At 30.1% G+C, this 18,801-nt stretch overlaps 1 protein-coding gene across 2 annotated transcripts; it reads right to left on the reverse strand.

The window, feature by feature from the left end:
• Positions 1-4,020: 4,020 nt before the first annotated feature.
• Positions 4,021-18,512, reverse strand: LOC130898211 (uncharacterized). 2 transcript variants are annotated; one of them, XM_057807327.1, is made up of 3 exons: positions 18,189-18,512; positions 15,247-15,530; positions 4,021-8,046 (listed from the first exon to the last, which is right to left on the reverse strand). In XM_057807327.1, the coding sequence occupies exons 1-3, from the start codon at positions 18,343-18,345 to the stop codon at positions 7,897-7,899; spliced, it is 591 nt and encodes a 196-aa protein (XP_057663310.1). In that variant the 5' UTR covers positions 18,346-18,512; the 3' UTR covers positions 4,021-7,896. The 2 variants fall into 2 exon arrangements, with proteins under 2 accessions (XP_057663310.1, XP_057663301.1); XM_057807318.1 differs by having other exon boundaries at positions 15,190-15,530; positions 18,189-18,484.
• Positions 18,513-18,801: the final 289 nt, after the last annotated feature.

Consider the following 18,801-nt stretch of genomic DNA (forward strand, 5'->3'; position numbering starts at 1 on the left):
AATTATTTTAGATTATCCTTACAACATCTCGTTTCGACAACTGACACACAACTGAGTAAATATTCGTAGCGCGAAGCGACATGATTCAGCAAGTTCAGTGGTACACGTTGAGTACCACGTGACCTGAACGGTAAAATTAATGCGTTCAGGGTCAGTAGTACAGACCATTGGCGAAAATTGTCATAAAAGACTAAAAATAAATATTTTTTAATGTTTGATTATTTAGAAAATCGATATGAAGCGTTTGAAATATAAGAAAATTGAAAATGGGCCCCCGAGGACCGATTTATTTCTGATCAGCAACCATTAAACAGTTTGAAATTATTTATAAAAGGTTGCATGTACAAAAACTATCCATGTTCGAGTGCTGCACACGTTGACTGCACGAAATCAGCATAGGTATCAATAGGATAAAAATCTGCGATACTTTCTTAAAAAGCGAAGAAATGAAGCCATTTCTCAAGAGATAAATAACAAGCTATGAAAAAAGGATAATGCAACGAAGGGTAATTATATACTATGAAGCTATGAAAACTCATAAAATGGTCGATTTAGAACTAAACAAACAACAATTAACCAGAGGAGCAAATTCAAAAGAAGTACCCGGAGATGGTTTCACCACAATAACGCAAGGTCACAGACATCTTTGATAATTAGATAAAAACTGACAGAGCTTGGTTTGGAATGAATTCATCATATACCCGCATATTGCACCTTTTGACTATCATTTTTTTCGGTCTTTGTAAACCTTACTTGGTAAAAAAAAAGGATAAAAAAAGAATAAAGGAAATGTTAAAAATTATGCTGCCAAATTTTTTGCTATTAACAAGATGTTCTACACCGATAAAATTTTGACACTACCTGATGAATGGAAAAAGTTTAAGGAAATGGACATTCTTTAAACATGATATTTATCATATCCCTTATTTCTTCGGATAGGTAAATGTCGGATCCAACAGGCCGAATATGAGATCCTTTATTCAATTTCTGCCGTAACTAAGGTAGTAATCAGTCACATCCAACTATAATATTTGGCGATAGAATCACCCTCTGCATTCTCGTCCTCAGAATTACTTCAACCACTCATCTAATGATTATTTCCGATTATTCATATTTGTCAGTAATATACGACCCTGATACTAAACTTCAGGCTGTAGAAGTAGGAGGACTCAGACGACAAATAAACAACTTAATTCTCTGAACAGAGCATCAGTCACCATTTTCAGATTACTAGCAATAAACAAATGTGAGTGTTTGGATAGAAACCTTTCTAGAAAGTACATTCACACTCTTTCCGATAGTCAAGCATCCTAAAAGCTATGGAATGCACATCCAAACTAACGTAGCAGTGGAAACAAACTCTAAAAGTACTAGTTGACAGGAAAAAGTAACGTAAAAGTGGTTACCATACCACCAGGGTGTACCAAGGAATGAGAAAGCAGACAGTCTTGCCAAAAAAGGGCGACAAGTCCATACTAAGGACCAGAGCCCTACCGTAGCCTTATTAGATGCCACATCGAAAACGAACTGAAAGAATAGCTAAATAATCAGATGAAGTTGGAGAAACACACCAGGTCCACGACAATCAAAAAGTTTCATTACCATATCAGCTAAGAAATCTAATTAGCGAACGTCCTGCCCATTTTATCAAAAAGCTCAAATACCTCGAGGGACTAGCATTGTCACGTTGGAAGAAGGGACTTCAAAATCCAGAAAAATTTCCTTTTTGGGAGGAGTCCAAAGTTTAGGAAGAAGACGTAGAGAATATCTTTTAAGTTGAATTGAAAATTTGAAAAGTCAACATGACTCCCCAAACAATCTAGAGGGCCTTGCCAGTTTTACATTTTTTAAATTGAATTTTAATTTTTTAACTGACCCCACCATATCATTCTATGGTTGCGTTTTCCACGCAGTATAGTGACTTCTTGCCTACATAACATTATACATTGAAAAATAGCTCTAATTTATAGAATCATTTATAAAAATGTGAAGCAAGACTGCTTAACGGGCGCAGTTTTTCTTGAAGATTATGAGAAAAACAAAATTGAAAGCTTCCCTGGTAGGTCGGATATCTGTTTTTCGAGAAATATTAGTTAGCAAGCTCCTTTAAAAGTTATACAGATTCCTCATCTGATGTCACCTACAATGAGTTCAAATTAATACCATTTCATATGTAACAGTTTGTCAATCAATAATACTTTTCTAAAATAAACTAGCGTATTTTACTCTACCCTTCTCATAATATGGGTTTGCATGTGAGGATTAGCATTTCTATTCTATATAATATTGCAATTTTATTTTATTTATTTAGACTCTTTCTATTCTTTTATTCGTGGGCTCAATTTATAAACACTATCTCTTATATTCCTAATTCATAACACGTAACTAACTTAAATACTTTCAAATTCTTCAGTTAATTTTCTATTTTGTTCCGCTCACTATGACTATTTATTAAAACTAACTAACTGCGCTAAACAAACTCGTTTATATAGCAAAACGAAGTTCTAGAAAATAAAGAAACAAAACAAATAAATAAATAGACTTTCCTAGATATTAGTTCAAAAGAGACATTGTAAACAAATCACCTGCTATGATAAAAACTTTAGAAATTAGAATTCCATCATGACCGGACAGGGCGGGCTTCATGTCGGGAACGAATTAGTGACAATAAAGATTCCATGTATACTTGCGTGTTCTTGTATAGTTTATGATATTCTAGTATTGTAATGAATACCTTTCTTTGCACTATTATTATGAGTAGACCCTTTTGATTGGGAATTCTTAGGACGAATTTATTATTGTATAATAAAGTAAGTTTTGTTTTTTAAAGTTGTCTAGTTATTATTTAACAAGTATCATCTCCGAGTGGGTTCTAAAAATGTGTCACTTTTGTATAAATTTTTTTGAATCAAAGGTTTGTTGCTATTCAAGAGTAAATAACCATTATTTAATATGAAATCCGTATTTTAGTGCTGATATTGTACTTGCAACTTTAAAAATAAAATAAAAGCTTTGGAAAACTATTAGAATATAACAATCAATCTGTATTTGATTCAGATGTGCTAATTTTCTATGTTTGATTGACACTAGAGTCTTTAACTGAGTTACGCTTGTTGTATTTTTTATCTAATCAAGATTTTATCAATATTTGAACCGTGAAATTACTTTCTCTCCTTAAAAAAATTATACTGACTGCAAGAGTTTATTTTCTTACTATTTCTTCCACTAAATATTCATTTAGAACGGAATGATTCATAAAAACGTATATTTCTTATTTACAGTTTAAAGAGGCTTTTATGTTTCATTCGAAACGGCAGGTGTGGGTTTTCCAGCAGAGCTCAATTTACCCAAATCTAATAATGTCGGTAGCATACCCTACTATATTGAAAAATAAATCTAATTTTCTCACAACTTGTGGTTTTGTCGCTCAATTTTAAATTGTTTCATCCCTTGTGTTGAACTGAACATTTTATATGTTGACATGGCTACCCTATTCGGTCAAATAGCGGCTACTTAAAATTAAATTATGAATTGGAAAAGTAGTCTCATAAAAAACGTTTTCTTTTCTATCAGAAATAGTTGTGTTTCTAAATGGCAGTATACTTTGTATTATTCTAATTGTTTAACCAGTAAATCTTGAAAATTTTAATATAAAAGTGTTTGTAAAAAGATTTTGCACAAGCCTACCACATCACAGGTTTTAAAAAAATTTGAAATGGGAATAGTAAACCGGTAGTAAATGAAACATGCATGATTATTATGAAAATTAACACATTTTTTGCTATCTAACATACTTTTAATTAAGTATTGAAAACGATGAAATGATATGATATTTCTTACTGAATGTTTTTTTATTCGTTTTGCACAGATTTGGTTACTTATGTTTCGTTAAAATTAATTGCGAGGGATGCGCAGTTGCCACATATTGTTTAAAAAACATGTACCAATCATCGTTCGGGAACTTATTAAATTTTTTGAAAAGATTATAAAGAAGGAAGGTAAATAAAATAAAAGACTACGTGCTTTCGGCATGTTTACATTTATTTCAAATCAACTATATAAAAGTGAAAAAGTTACATGTGAAAGACGATCGGTAGTAGACGTGTGTATGGCATTATAATTGGCTGCCTACATCAACAGCTATAGATTGTGGCGACTTCACGGTAAACTAAAACAAAATTACTTCTTTCAAACTATACAAACAGAATTTTAATAACTGATGGTAGGCCAGAAGCCGCCACTGATTTATGTACAACTAAATCCATACACCACAAAAAATATAATATAAAGATATATGTATATTTATAAACATGTATAAAACTTATGACATTTATATCTGAAAATAAATAGCGTTTATTACCCACCAATTTAGGACAAACGAACTTTTTATAACTATGGTAAAATCTCTTTTTACTATGCAAAAAATATCATTTGATTTAAAAGATTTGCTTCACAATATCAGGCAATATAATTTTTATATAAGCAGTTCTTAAATGGATTGGTCACCCGAGAGCAATTATCACGGGCCTCGGAGCCGAATTGGTCCAGATGGGGTTTGAATACATCAAAAATTCAAATTCGTTACAAAGGCAAAGAGTCAAAAGTATCGCTATAATCATTTTAAATGACATGAAACTAAAAACAACACAAATAGAACTTATTTAATTGAGCAAATGAAGCTGTAATTTGAATTTATTAATTATACTTATATAATAAACATAAACTCTTTATTATTCATAGCAAAACCTTTGACTACCATAAGAAAATAGTTTTTACAATGTAATAAATTCCTTTTACTTAATCCAACAATTTTCTGCTGTTACCAGCATATTATATAGGCAAATGAAACAATGTGTACAACATCGATATTTACATGAAATCGAATATGAAAAATATTATTTGATTTTTATTTTTTTTTTCAGTAACAAAATAAATATTGTTAAACTCAAATGTATTGTCGATCACAGACGTTTCTGTTAAATTCCTAATACTACGTTTATGCAAGTTTTCATATATGTGCTGCTACACGTTTTGATAATATTAAATAAATATTCATTAGCAATTATTGATTACATTGACCCAGCCCCAACACCTACTTCGTATAAATAAGTATTCAAAATATTGACAAGCTTAGGAAAGAATTAATACTTGCATAAACTAATACTTAAATCTAATTGACGATTATCCACGTTTGTTGGATTCTGTAAGAGGAGATAACAAACAAAAATTAATAACAAAAACAAATTTGAAATACCGAATGTTTAATTTGTCTAATTGATGGACGATCTCCAAATATGAACAATACTGATAGTTTAAGGGATGAATACACAGATTAATGGAATATGGCTATGCTTACTATATCTATTGTCGCCTACAGCAACGACGCATTGTTAAAAATTTCCAATATAGGTCTAAGTAAAGAAAGTAAATAACACTATACAAAAATTAGTGATTATTTGATTTATGGAATATTTTCCTGATTTTTTGAAAAAGTCTTTAAATAAAAGTTGAACCACACTTGAAGTAGGTACAGAGTGGATATTCTGCAGTAGAAAACATAGAAAGTAATAAGGAACAAGAAGAATGAATAAAGTTAGTATTAAGTGAAAATACATGAAAATTTAAGAATTTAATGAAAAAGTATAGCAAGCAAAAATAGCACTTGAAAAAAAATCGGGAGTCTACTTTAACAAAATTATGGGCAAAGAAAACAATAGGGCTCAATGCACATAATGATTTTAGATAACTGCTGTTGTTGACCAAACAATTAAATGTTTATAAAAATGAAAGCAATAATAAAATGAGGTATTAAGGTATCTTGACAATAAATGGCAAGCAGATAATAAAATTAAAATTAGAATGGAAAACTGTATCGAAGCTTTCCAACTTAATGAAAAAAAAAATCAAAAAACACGCGCACAAAAGGAATCTGGGAATAAAAGTAAATATGAGGCATAACAATCATGTTAATTTGGCAAAAAATATTTATTTTGTTTGAAAATATTGATGGACAGGTAAATTACGCAGATGAAAAAAATAAATTTACCATTTACTGGTAGGAAAATGATATAACAAAGTGTCGTTCTGATTGTAGACAAGAAATTGATGCACAGTAAATGAATGACTCACTACAATCAAATTTGAGAAAAATAAAAAGTGCTCCTAGCCCTAAAAACACCATGAACGACTATACTGACTAGGAATAACTACAAACAAATTGTATGAGACCAAGCATGAAATGTTTAGCGGAGATGACAAATTCGGATATTTTTTAAAACAAAAGAAATTAAAAATCACAAAGCAAGGTTATATTGATAATAAATGCAAATTAAAAAATAATTAGAATATTAGTATGAACAACTTTTTTTATCGTTTCAATACTATCAGAAATATCCGAGTTTGTCTTCTAGCATAGTGCCTGATCCATAGTTCGGATATCATTGGAAACAGGATTTATGTTATAGCACTCGCAAAGCTCGGGAGTACTATACACATACATACTTAATTGCCTTTCTGGCATAATCACAGTGACGCTTTGAAGAGCCATCTACAGCGCAGCTTAATTAAAAACTACTACTTAAAATTGAAATATTTAGAATCTAATTAAATTGCTTTAATTTCTTTAAAAATATTAGCATTTATAGTTATAAAATCCTACAGTTTAGGGTATAAAAACTAAAGAAAGCTATGTAACATGCATGTAGCCGGGACAAGTCGTTCAATTACTTCTAAGAATAAACTTAACGAACACAATGGCTATAATAAAGGTATTAAAATTTGAAAATTTATTCAAATTTAGTTGATTTATTCTATCTATCAAGTTAAGCACATTTTGAATAAGTACATTTACTAAGATTTGCATTATTTGCTATTGATGAAAACCAGCGCGTTTAGATATCAATTCGGTAATATTAATTTACTACACACAATTTTTAATTGTAAATGAAACTACGACTAAATAATTACCTTAGAGTTTCACTTTAATTATTAATGTGACAATTTTGGAATTTGTCTATTACCACAAAATTTACAAATTCAATAGAAACAATACAACATTAAATAATTGGTACGACTTGTCCTGTAAAAACTATTTACAGATCTCAGGTGCGATCGGCTCACGTCCAACGCCGCACCGGGCTATTCTAACTACAGAGATCAATTGAAAACCTTTAGGGCTGCAAAGCACATCTTTGCTGCTCCTACCACTTAAACTTACTAAAACAGAATCAAACTCTAGCGAAAGCTTACAAAGGAGCGATGCGTCCATCCGCCAGAAATGTAAATTATTAGCTGGTAACCGATGATAAAAATTAATTAAACTCAAAACAAATGCTGTGAGAATACTAAACAGATAACGAAAAAAAAAATACCTAAAATTTATCATTGTTATAATGAAAGGACGCTGCCCCTTGCACGCTGGTTCTGCTCTTGGCCGTTTAGCACGATTCAATCTTTGGTTATACTGAATCAAACTTTAATTTTATTTACAATTCATTTACAACCATTATGCTACCAAAAGTTGAAATAAAAAATCAAAATATAATATAATCATATAAATTCCTGAGAGCAGACCAAAACAGTTTTAGTCTTAGTCATACTAAATGAGATCAAAGCTTTGATTAGTTTTCCTGTCTTTGGAACAATCTTGTGCACAAATGACCTACACACACTTTCGTAAGGTAAAAAATGATACCACCTTAAATCTAATACACTCAGAACGTGAATATATTTATTTACAGTAGTATATATGAAATAAAAACACACCGAAAGTATATCATATAAAAACAGTAATAAAGCAAACATAATATATGTAGCAAAAATCTACATCTTTTAAATCTATCGATTAACGATCACTTTTGCTTTGGGTAAAGTACAAGTTATATAGTGACAGAGCAGTTACCGGGCTCGGAATATCTGCCATCCTACAAAACAAATCATAGCCGTCCAAAAGGGAGCAGAAACTGGTCCTGGCACAATTTTTGAGAGAATCCCCTCTCTTGAATAATCTTTATTTGATACAGACTCGGAAGATTGCTCATCAGTCTCCTGAAATAAAACCAAAATATACAATTGATATTATTTTATTTGAAACAGAACTTTATAATATATATTCCTTCACCTTTCGATTAACATTGATTTAATATTTGATGCTTCAAATAACTATCTAACGGACAATTCATTTTCAAAATATTTTAATCTTTCAATTATGTTATTTTTTACGAATGCGCAGAGTAAAATTAACTTTATATTTCAGTTTCTTTTTCCTTTCCACGATCTATATAATTTGATCATATCTGGTATTCCAATCAAATGCTTCAACATGTTAATTCATGTTTCTTCTGCGTCCTTCCCACCATCTTATATATTTCTTTGTGGTTTACTCAAATGCATCTTGCATATTGACTTCTATATTCAGTTATGGCATTCGTCATTAATTATTAATTACGGAAAACAGAAATGTGTTGTCTTATCTTAGTACTATGGTCCTCTTTATTTCTGAATCAATTTTCTTATTTGTTAATTTTTAAAATGATAAAGTCAGCTTTATCTGGTTCTTTCTTTCCTTCTTTTATTAAATCTTTTTGCTTCCGTCACTTTATTTATTAGGCTTAATGGTGTTCCTCTCTTTGTGTCCGTACCAGTTAAGCATCTTTCAATTATTTTGATTCCTATTGTTGCCTGTTTGAAATTCTCCAAAATTACATCATTGGTTACCTATTTATTCTCGTTTTCCATGTTATTTTTCTCAGTTGCGTCATCTCCGAGGCTACTATTCTTCTCTGTGTCTTTGTGTTCATTATCCAATTTTCACTTCCATATATTAACGTGCGTACAGATATTAAGTTGGATAATTTCATTTTCATCTTCTACTTCCTATTTATTTTTCTCGAATATTATTTTCCCGTCTTCTGTGAAAACAACTCCCTGATATATTCAAAAGTGGTCCCTCTATTCGTTGTCCTTTCATTATTAAATGTTCTCCATGTTTTTTTTATTTACTAGCATATTTTTTCCATATTTACTTCCATTTTCAGGTCTACTATTGCCTTTATCCCAATGCCCACTTTTTCTTCCTATTTCTTAAATGTAATTGCTGCGATTCTATATGGTCTGCATATACTAATCCGTATATTTTTACTGTTTCTAATTTCTGTAACCAATTATTGTCTCCAGTTCATAGTTTTTCTCTTTTATTGTCTTTATCATCCTATCTATGTACAAATAGAAGACAACTAAGCACATCTTCTTGTTTTACTTCCATCTCCGTCTATTTTTACTTTCTCTTATACGTTTTCATAAATTTCTTTTGTTATATCTGTTATTTTTATAAGGATTCATAATTTCCTTATACTATCCCATCCCAATTTTTTATCCATTGAGTCAAATGTAGCTTTTAAATCGATGAATATAATATATATAATACTTATTCCTGTTTTATTTTCCTTTTTATGAAGCTTCTTAATATGTATATGTTATCTATCGTTTGTTTCCATTTTTCATATGTACTTCGCTTCTCATGTATTTCATCATCAATGTATTTCCTTTTTTTTTTCTCTAGATTTTCTTGTGAATTTTTAAGCCAACTGACCTTAAGTATACTGCTCTGTAATTTTCGTACATTAGGTTATCTTCATTTTTATGTACTGGTATCGATTGATTTTCTTCCCAGTCTTTGGGTATCTTATTTGTATTCCATGCCAAATGGATTATCTTTGATATCCATCCCTTTCCTGTTTGTCCTAAATATTTCATTATTTCCGTTTCAATGTTGTCTCCTTCAAACGCTTTTCCTATTTTGATATTCCCTATCACTTCTTCCATCTCCTACTCCGTGATTACGTGTGTTATCCTTCTATCGTAATATGATTCCCCTTTATCCCCGAATTACTCTTGTCTTGTGAAGTGTCTACCTCTGCGGCTGAATTTTTTCTGAAAAATTCTTTCCATGTCTTTAATATGCATTCCGTGATTACTTTAATATTGTTTGTTTTATCAGTTATACTTCTTATTTCCTTTCTTTTTCTTCCTTCCAATGCACTGATGTATCATAAAGCTTTTATTGTTGTCTTTATAGTTATTTGCTTTCTTTTCCAAATTTGTTTCATGTTATCTTTTTTGCTTTTTAATTTTTTTTCTGAACTTTGTTTCTCATGGTTTTGTATGCCTCCTTACTTTCTTCGCTTCTATTTTTAGTATAATTCTACCATGTGCCTTTTTCTGCTGAACCAATTTCCTTATTCCATTTGTTTTTCGGTCATTTCCTTTATCGTCCTTCTCTCGAAATTTACTCCGCTTCTCCATATATTATTTCTTTAAATAATATACCTCCTGTTCTAGTTCAGCGAATTTTCTATCAGTTGCTTCTATTTACTTTTACTTATGTATAGTATCCTATGTATGTATGTCTAGTATCCTCTGTTTTGTTCCCTCCTTTCTTCTCCCTCTATCTCCAGTACTGTTTTCACCAGTATGTGGGTCGTGCCTATTTCTGCTTTTGGTATTACATACTATCTCCCCAATTATCCTTTTCCTTATCTTCATTGTGTTTGTTATGTAATCTTATATACTTTTTGTTCTCTTCCATCTGCTATGAATGTGGATTTATCCTGTAGTTTTCACTCACTTCTCCTATTGCTGTTTATTATTTCTTCTCTTTTTCCTCCCATGCATCCTAGACCTAGATTTTCGTCGATTCCTATTCCTATTTTTTAATAATTAAAAGATCAACAATTTACGAGCAGAATTTTACACTTTGAAAGCTATTTGAAGCATTTTTAAATAATCTACATTATATTCATAAACGACAGAGTAATAAATCCTCGTAAACCAAGGTAAGTTAATACAGGATGAACCATCCATATTGAAATATTGTCGTAGCTTTACCCGTTTGAGGGTTTTCTATTGCCAAATAAATGTTTTCAACTTTTTAAATGAATCTGTATCATGTATACGAAAATTTTATTCTAATATTGAATATGAAAAGGTAAATATATACAGGTACCAGAAAAATTGTCATTTAATGAAAGTACGGATTTTCAAATTATAATTATATTACAAAAAAAAACAATTTTATGAATTTTATTCAGTATAATAGTGAGAAAATATTATTGTGAAGCAAGTAGTACTGTCTATAAGTACAATAACACATATTAAGTACGTTTATGGAATTTATCCTATTGATTGATTCATTACACCGCCGAATTTATGAATAAATTATACCATTTGCTTGAAAGAATTTACTATAATTCATACAAGTAAATGAGTAGAATATTTATGGCATGCATTTTTTTCGTAAATTTGCTACAAGCATTTAATATGTACAGGCAGCATAATGCAAGAAACGCCTTTCTAGGAGGCTATAGGAAAAGTAAGAAATAAAAGCTCCACAATTCCAAGGTAAATTGTATATCTAGACCAGAGGTTCCCTAACTATTGTTCCTGTAAACGTTAGGAATTGTATGAGAATGTGAAAGAAAGCAGACTAATTCTTAATAACCTATTTTTGAATTATTATCGATTTTTACCTCATATTAAACAAAGTTCTTTCAACTCATGTCTTTGTTGTAGAAATTGATCCATTCCTGAAATGTTTTTATGTTGTGTTACATCCTGATTTTTAATATTACTCGTAAACCGTAATCATTTGAACAATTTGCCTAAAAATATTTGATTTTAACCAATTTTACAAATGTTAAGTGTTATTTTCTGAGCTAAAGAACTCGAAATTAAAAGTCTGTTTATTGGATATGTAATATTTGAAATAAGTGCAAATTATAAAACTAACTTTAGGGTCAAGAAATATTCAGAAATTTCAATAAATCCATAGATTAATAATTATCAATTGTTACTCAATAGCTACGTCGATTAATAGGATTGTAAGTTATCATTTGAATTATTTGATTTCACCCTGGAGAAGATAACTAGATAATGAGATATTAAAAGTAATTTTTAAAAATGAATCTTCCATGATAATGGAATTTCTCCTTCATTTTCTTTTAAGTTATATTAGTTTATATTTAATTATAATTAATTTATATTTAGTTGCAAATTGGTTTGAAAAATGGAGAATGAAGGGAAACGCAATTAAACCCAATCACACCTCCTTTTCACTATTCAAAACTTCGAGTTGATATCTCTTCTTATCTTATCTCCTTATTTCCCCAAAACAATTATAATATCTATAAATGTTCGTGGAAAAAACATGTAACAATAAGAAGGAAACAAATTGGCTCAACAACAAATAAACTTAGCTATTGAAAACAAAATATTGATCTATAAAACAATCAATCCATGAAGACTTCAAAATAAAATTTGTGAAGACACCCAATAATAAAGCAATTTCCTTCAAACAAAAATTGAAAATCCAGCCCGTCCAATCTCTATTGACAAAAAAGACAACAGACCAGATAGAAATTGGTCAACGGCTCTTATGTGAAGTACCTGAGATTTCTCAATGAACAAATTCGCTCTGTGTTATAATCATAAGCATAATAGTCTATAAAAAGGTAGTTTTTATTGTCGATTGTGTTGAAAAAAAAATGTTTTCTTATTGGAATTAGACTCAGAAAGATATTTTTTACCCGGTTTCAGATCTCTATTGTCCCTTTGTTTATATTTTTTGAGATTAGTGATCGAAAAACAGACTTGCACACATTTAGTTCTAGTTTAGTTTAAACAATAAATATGTGAATGTTATTTTTAATTTAATGGGTAAATTATAGCCAGACTGTATATCGAAATAGTTGGTTTGGCATAGAAAGAACGAAAAGCGCAAAAATATTAAATATAGCCGCTAACAAAGAAAAGCCGTGAAGGTTTGAGGTGAACAATGGAATAAATACAATTACATTATAATTATCTTTAAAACTGTATATTCCAAGGTCACTGTTGATAGGGTATATTATAAACAAGTAGAAATGACATTAATAGTTGCGAATGATGTCCTTACGCTGAAGTAAAACGCAATAAAGAAAAGAGCTGAAAATTAGTATGTAATTTTGCAGTTCCAGTGCCGAGAATTACCTCGACAATTCTAGTAAAATGAAAAAGAATACATAATAATATTTCCTATAGCAATAATCTATAAGGAGTTGGCGCGCTCATATAACTAATCGGAGCACAATGCGACGAACATTACTGAGTCACTGGTTGCCTACTTATTGTATCTGTACAGAACCATTCGAAGGGTTATAATATTACCCACAACTTAATCGCACGTCGACAAAATTACTTTTATGCTGTTCACGAACAATGACACTCGTCCTGGCGATATGGTATAAACAATGTACGCAAAACTTATTAAACGGTATTTGTTTACGAGTTTATGCAACTAATCGGATTTTAAATTTTTTATCATGTCTCTTTTTGTACTTTTTTAATTATATTTAGAGATATGAAATATTTATCAATTTCTCGTGATAAAATATATGTAATTATTTGAAAAAATTATACCGGTTTTTAGCGTGTAAACAAAGTATAAATAGAATTACCCTTTTAACACATATGAAAAACAAAATTGAAACTGCAAAAGTATTAACATGCAGTAAATTTACAATGCAACTTATTGTTCACACAAAATTTTCGAAAAGACTCGAAAAATAATCATATTTATTTGATAACTATACACCATACTGGAATTTTTACAAAGATAATTATTCATTTTTCATGGACTGGATTATCCTAAAGATATCCCGCCACGGACATATGATCATAATGAGTATTAACTATTGAACTTGTTGCTTTAGGTAAGAAATGTAATTTACTTATTGAGATAATAATCATACGATTTACTACTACCTCTACAGCTTAGCTGCGTTTCCATAAGCGTTATCGTCTTCAGAGACCTAAGGTAGTTGGAAGTAGTAAATAGTGTGATTCAATATGAATATCACCAATGGTTCTAGATATTTCAACAAATTTAAATAGTAATAAGGAAAAGTATGAATATTTAAAAGTCTGCAAGCAGATATATTTTAGTGATGTTATTATTCAATAACAAATAACCGACAACTCATCATGTAATTATTGTTAGAAGTTAGAATTATATAGGCACATAGCCTTACATGATCGATAAATATATGCAGATATCTTCAACCCTACCAAAATCCAGCCTCTAAATTCACACTCTTTAGATACCTAATTGATGAACATGGTTTATCCTACTACTTACACCTGAAGATTAGCGGTAAATACAGTTTTAAGACATATTGTAGTAATCGATATAGTTTAGGACGCATCAGAACTGAAACCTAATTATCATGCAACTTTCACCACAAAAAAGGTTATATATGCAACATTATTTTTTTCAACTTTACCTTGATGTTAATGCTTGTCGTTTAGGTTATTTATGAAGACGATTTGTTCAATTACAGATATTTGATTATTTATGAATAAAAACCTAAAACGAAATTTGAATAATTATTGTTTAGTATAATTAATATACAATACAAATAATTATCTCCTATTTTAATTTAATAATATAAATAAAACTGCGATTCACGATATTCAAGGTTAATTCAGTCTCCAATACAATTTATCGAAAATGATGAAAAATGTTTTGAAACCTTCAGAAAAATTTAAAAATCTTATACCACGAACGCGAAATCAGCTGCTATACGTGTAAAATAGGTAATTGAACCTATCAATGTTTGCCACTACCAATACCGTTTCAGACTAGTCTTAACATGTCCGTCAAGATTGAACTGGAAATGAACGGAAATTATACGAGAGGTAGGTATTGACGATGAATAAATAGTTAGCGTGTATTTTTTGAAATTCCAAATTTACATACTGTCGTCGCTTGATTGGTATTCACATTGTTTTATTTATTTTTTATAATATATTAATATGTGCATTATAGATCTAGCCTCTCCTCTTACAAAGATGTATGAATATGTCTATAGCTAATATGTAATAGCATTTAGGGATAAAAAATTAACACTACAGGGTAGGTTGTATTTATATACAATAATAAATATTTTGGGAATATAGTTCAGAGACATTTTAAATCCCCCAAAAATTTTCTTGAAATTTTATATTTGAAGAAAAATTGAACTGAATTTACCTTAAAATTGAATTATTAGATGATTTTTATGAAAATTAACCGAAAGTTAATAAAAAAAATGTTGCACAAGCATGCAATCGGAGGGGTGCGACGGCCTAAAAATAAAAGACACGACACACACCCACCTCGGGGTCAATTATTGCTGCAAACTCGCCAGCAAGCTTGCTTGTATTGCCACCAACCTGGTTCCATTCTTGCACATTTCCGGGGCCTACAGAATTCGTCTCAGTAAGTTTATTTTCATCACAACATGATGATTCTGATGTAGTTCTTATCCGCATTGGTCGCAATATGCGTATTGAAGTTGGCGTTATCTGTGGTGTATCAATGGCGTCTTGACTTGCAGCTGCTAACCATGCTAGACTATTGAGTAAATCTGGAAGATTTGAAGATGGTGATTCCGATGAAGATGACGATGAAGGCAAACCTTCAGTTACTCGAGATCGATTTGAACTATTTGTCCGGACTGAAAATAATAAAAACGACATACAGTGAACAATTTAGAGAACACATTTTCTACCCTTAACATAAAGACTAGCTACACCTAGCTCCTCAAGATTTATCTGAAATTATGAGTTTTAGACAATATATCAATTTGAGCAGTTAAATTCACATATCATTGAATTCATCATTATTTTTGAATAATTTCGCATACTATCAGCTGTGTATTAATGTAATGAAAAATTATCAGAATAAAACTATTGCCTGATTGTTTTATTTACTCAAATTTAAAAAAAAAAATTAAATCAATTCATATATTATTATAATTTATTTGAATTTGGAAAATATGCTAATTATATTGTGCCACTTAGATAGATTATTATAAGATATATATATATATATATATATATATATATATATATATATATATATATATATATATATATAAACCTTTCAAAACCGAATCATACTTTTTGTCATTCTTCAATAAGGGTTGACATTTCAGCGATGTTAAACGAAGTAAAATTTGTCTTTTTGAAATTATAAAATACAGGTAAAGAGACAAAGACTATTCCTTATGAGAAAACCGATTTTATATTGATTGGAAATGAAAAATTTTAAAACTTAATAATTTTATGAAAATATATCATATTGAGAAAATAAAATGTATATTTCTAGAATATCTTTATATTTGTTGAACGTGGCAAAATGATAGTCATTTTATCACAACAGAATTGGAAACAATTGTGATAATCTTATCAACCCAATAACCTTGTTCATTATCCTCTACCAAAAAAAAATTTATTTATTTTTTTACTTTAACCATTTGTGTATATTTCTAATGAAATTTCTTGAGTTTGTAGGTTGTTTAATCTTTATTTAAATTTTATTTTAACTAGACGTTCCGCTGATATTTGAAAATAATTTTAACTGAAACTTTCAATTCATGTTTGAACACTTTAACCATAGTTCTTATTAATATCAAACATATTTCTAGTAAGGAGCGAAAAGATGAGAGAAAATAATACCTACCATTTCTTTCGCTACGTTATAAATTGAAAATTAGAGTAACATTAATCCTTGACATTTTATGAAGTGTCATATTTGAGAGGCTCAATATCAAGTATGAATTTGTGTGAAAAATAAATTCACTTTTAGTAATTTAAGCTTAATAAGTATTTAAGGTGTTTTAGTACCTTAAAATTCAAACCGCAATTGTGTCGCCAAATTGCGTAATCACAAACAAAAGAACAATGCAAAGTGAAAAAAAAAATGGAATAGTTTTTACGAATCTACCTACCTACGAGCTCAAGAAATTTCATTAGAAAAAATTTATATAATACCGAACTTTCAATTTGGGAATTTATTCCTATTTTTATCTAGTTCATATTGCCTAAATTATAACTAAAATTCTGAATAAAAAAGTAACGATTATTAATATGAAAATGCAGCCCACGTTAAATATTGTGTTTCAAGGAAATTTCTCCAAAGCTGTTATTGTCTAAAAATGACTGGCGACTAAAATCTACCTGATTGGAGTCAGTGACCTTTCAGATGATGTCATTTTTTTTCTTTTTAGGTAACCCTCTAGCAGATATTTTGAAATCATTAAATTCAATGATAATGATAAATGAAGAAATGGGAGCATTCTACATTTTATTTTTTAAGAAATAATAAACTAATTGTAATTCTAAAGTAATTGCAATTTGTTAGGTTATTGATAAAAATTAATTTTATACTTAATTCCCTCGCGTGTGATTTAATTCTTTGATATTTTAATATTCTCAGTAACTTGAAACTGGTGGTTTAGTGTTACAAAAAAAACGAAGCCAAGGTCAAGTTCATCCAAAGTTTCAACGATAAATAACGTTTCTACGAAAGTGGTATAACTCGAAGTTTATTTATTTATTTATACCAACTTGACTAACGTGTTGAATATTTTCACTGGTTTCACAACTGGCGCCAATCAATGTGAAGATTGTCTTGTCTCTTTGATCAAACATCCGAGTTTTAGTTAGGGTGTGTAAAAGTTTATTTCTTTAAAAAAGTTGAGAAACGAAATTAACATGAGATTGCCATTTTTATAGCTTTGTGCATTAATGGTCGCCCGAGGCCCTTAACTCGTAAGATATGTTGCAGTAAACACAGCTGTTTGATTTGCTACTACGTATTGATTGCACATACACGTTGCAGTTTACAAGGCCACTGGTAAAAGGTTCATTGCACAACATGTATTTACCTCAACATAACATAATCACTTCTTAAGACTAAGTCACAGTGATTTGGTTAAGAGGTTTCGAAATTTCTTCGGAATATTAGAAAATATTTTTGGACCTTTGTATAATTATTGTAGTAATAATTTTGCTATATTATTCAATTAAGTGGTATTTAGTAATTTTGGTTTTAAAATTCCCTAATTCATAATATGTAAGTATAATCATACTTTACAGGCCATGAAGAATATCCATAAAGTACGAAACAAAAAATTAATTTTAGTAATTTTTCAATATTTGCTATATACTATACTTTTTCATAGGAAAACGAATTCAATTTTTCCAATATTCAGATATTTTGTAATTGCTGAATATTAGTGGTGAGAAGATGCAACAGGTACGGAATTTATTTTATGATTTTTTTCATCTATCAAAAAAGTCACTGTTCTAATCAAAACACATTTACTAACCTCGAGTATTGCTATTATGAGACGAAAGTCTGGTTTGAGCGTTTGTTGCTCTAGACCTTCTAAGTGCTGCTTGAAGTTTAGTTAACAAATATTGAAGTTGAGTAATAATAACTTCCACTTCGTTGTGATCTTCCGGCATATTAAAAGGAATTGCCATGATTATTGTAGAACAAGTTCAACAAATTCACAAAAAAAAAATCTAACACAATCACTTTCAATTAACTCGCGAAATACGAGAACTCAGCTTAAACACGTCTACACGACTCGACGGCTCGATAACGTTTGACAACATTCGCCGTGCATGTTCTGGGTCTATAAGCAACTAGCATTAGCTACACTTAACCGCGTCATGTACTTTCCTGGCTTCCCCGCAAACCCCAAACAGGCGAATTTAACCGCTACTGCAGGGGATACAGAACACAAACATGCTTACAAGTGGTTGACCAATAGGCGCGAACGGAAGGCGTGTCTACCAAAAACAGAGCAAAATATTGGATTGGATATTTAGAAATATTATACCTTTGTTATTAGCTTAGACACAGATTGAAGTGCAGGACATTAGGTCGGTTTTGCTAGTCTTTACCGCTGTGACATAAATGTTTTCGATGTTTTC

Source organism: Diorhabda carinulata, chromosome 1 (genome assembly GCF_026250575.1).
Source record: "Diorhabda carinulata isolate Delta chromosome 1, icDioCari1.1, whole genome shotgun sequence".
Taxonomy (NCBI): Eukaryota; Metazoa; Arthropoda; class Insecta; order Coleoptera; family Chrysomelidae; genus Diorhabda; species Diorhabda carinulata.

Bases quoted from the DNA above. Each gene is read 5' to 3' on its own strand.
- LOC130898211 (XM_057807318.1), bottom strand. From the start codon at position 18,345: ATGGCAATTCCTTTTAATATGCCGGAAGATCACAACGAAGTGGAAGTT. The intron at 15,531-18,188 runs GTTAGTAAATGT...TATTATTTTCAG, and splicing joins TCATAATAGCAATACTCGAG to TCCGGACAAATAGTTCAAAT. The intron at 8,047-15,189 runs GTGGGTGTGTGT...GTTTTATTTCAG, and splicing joins CAGCAATAATTGACCCCGAG to GAGACTGATGAGCAATCTTC.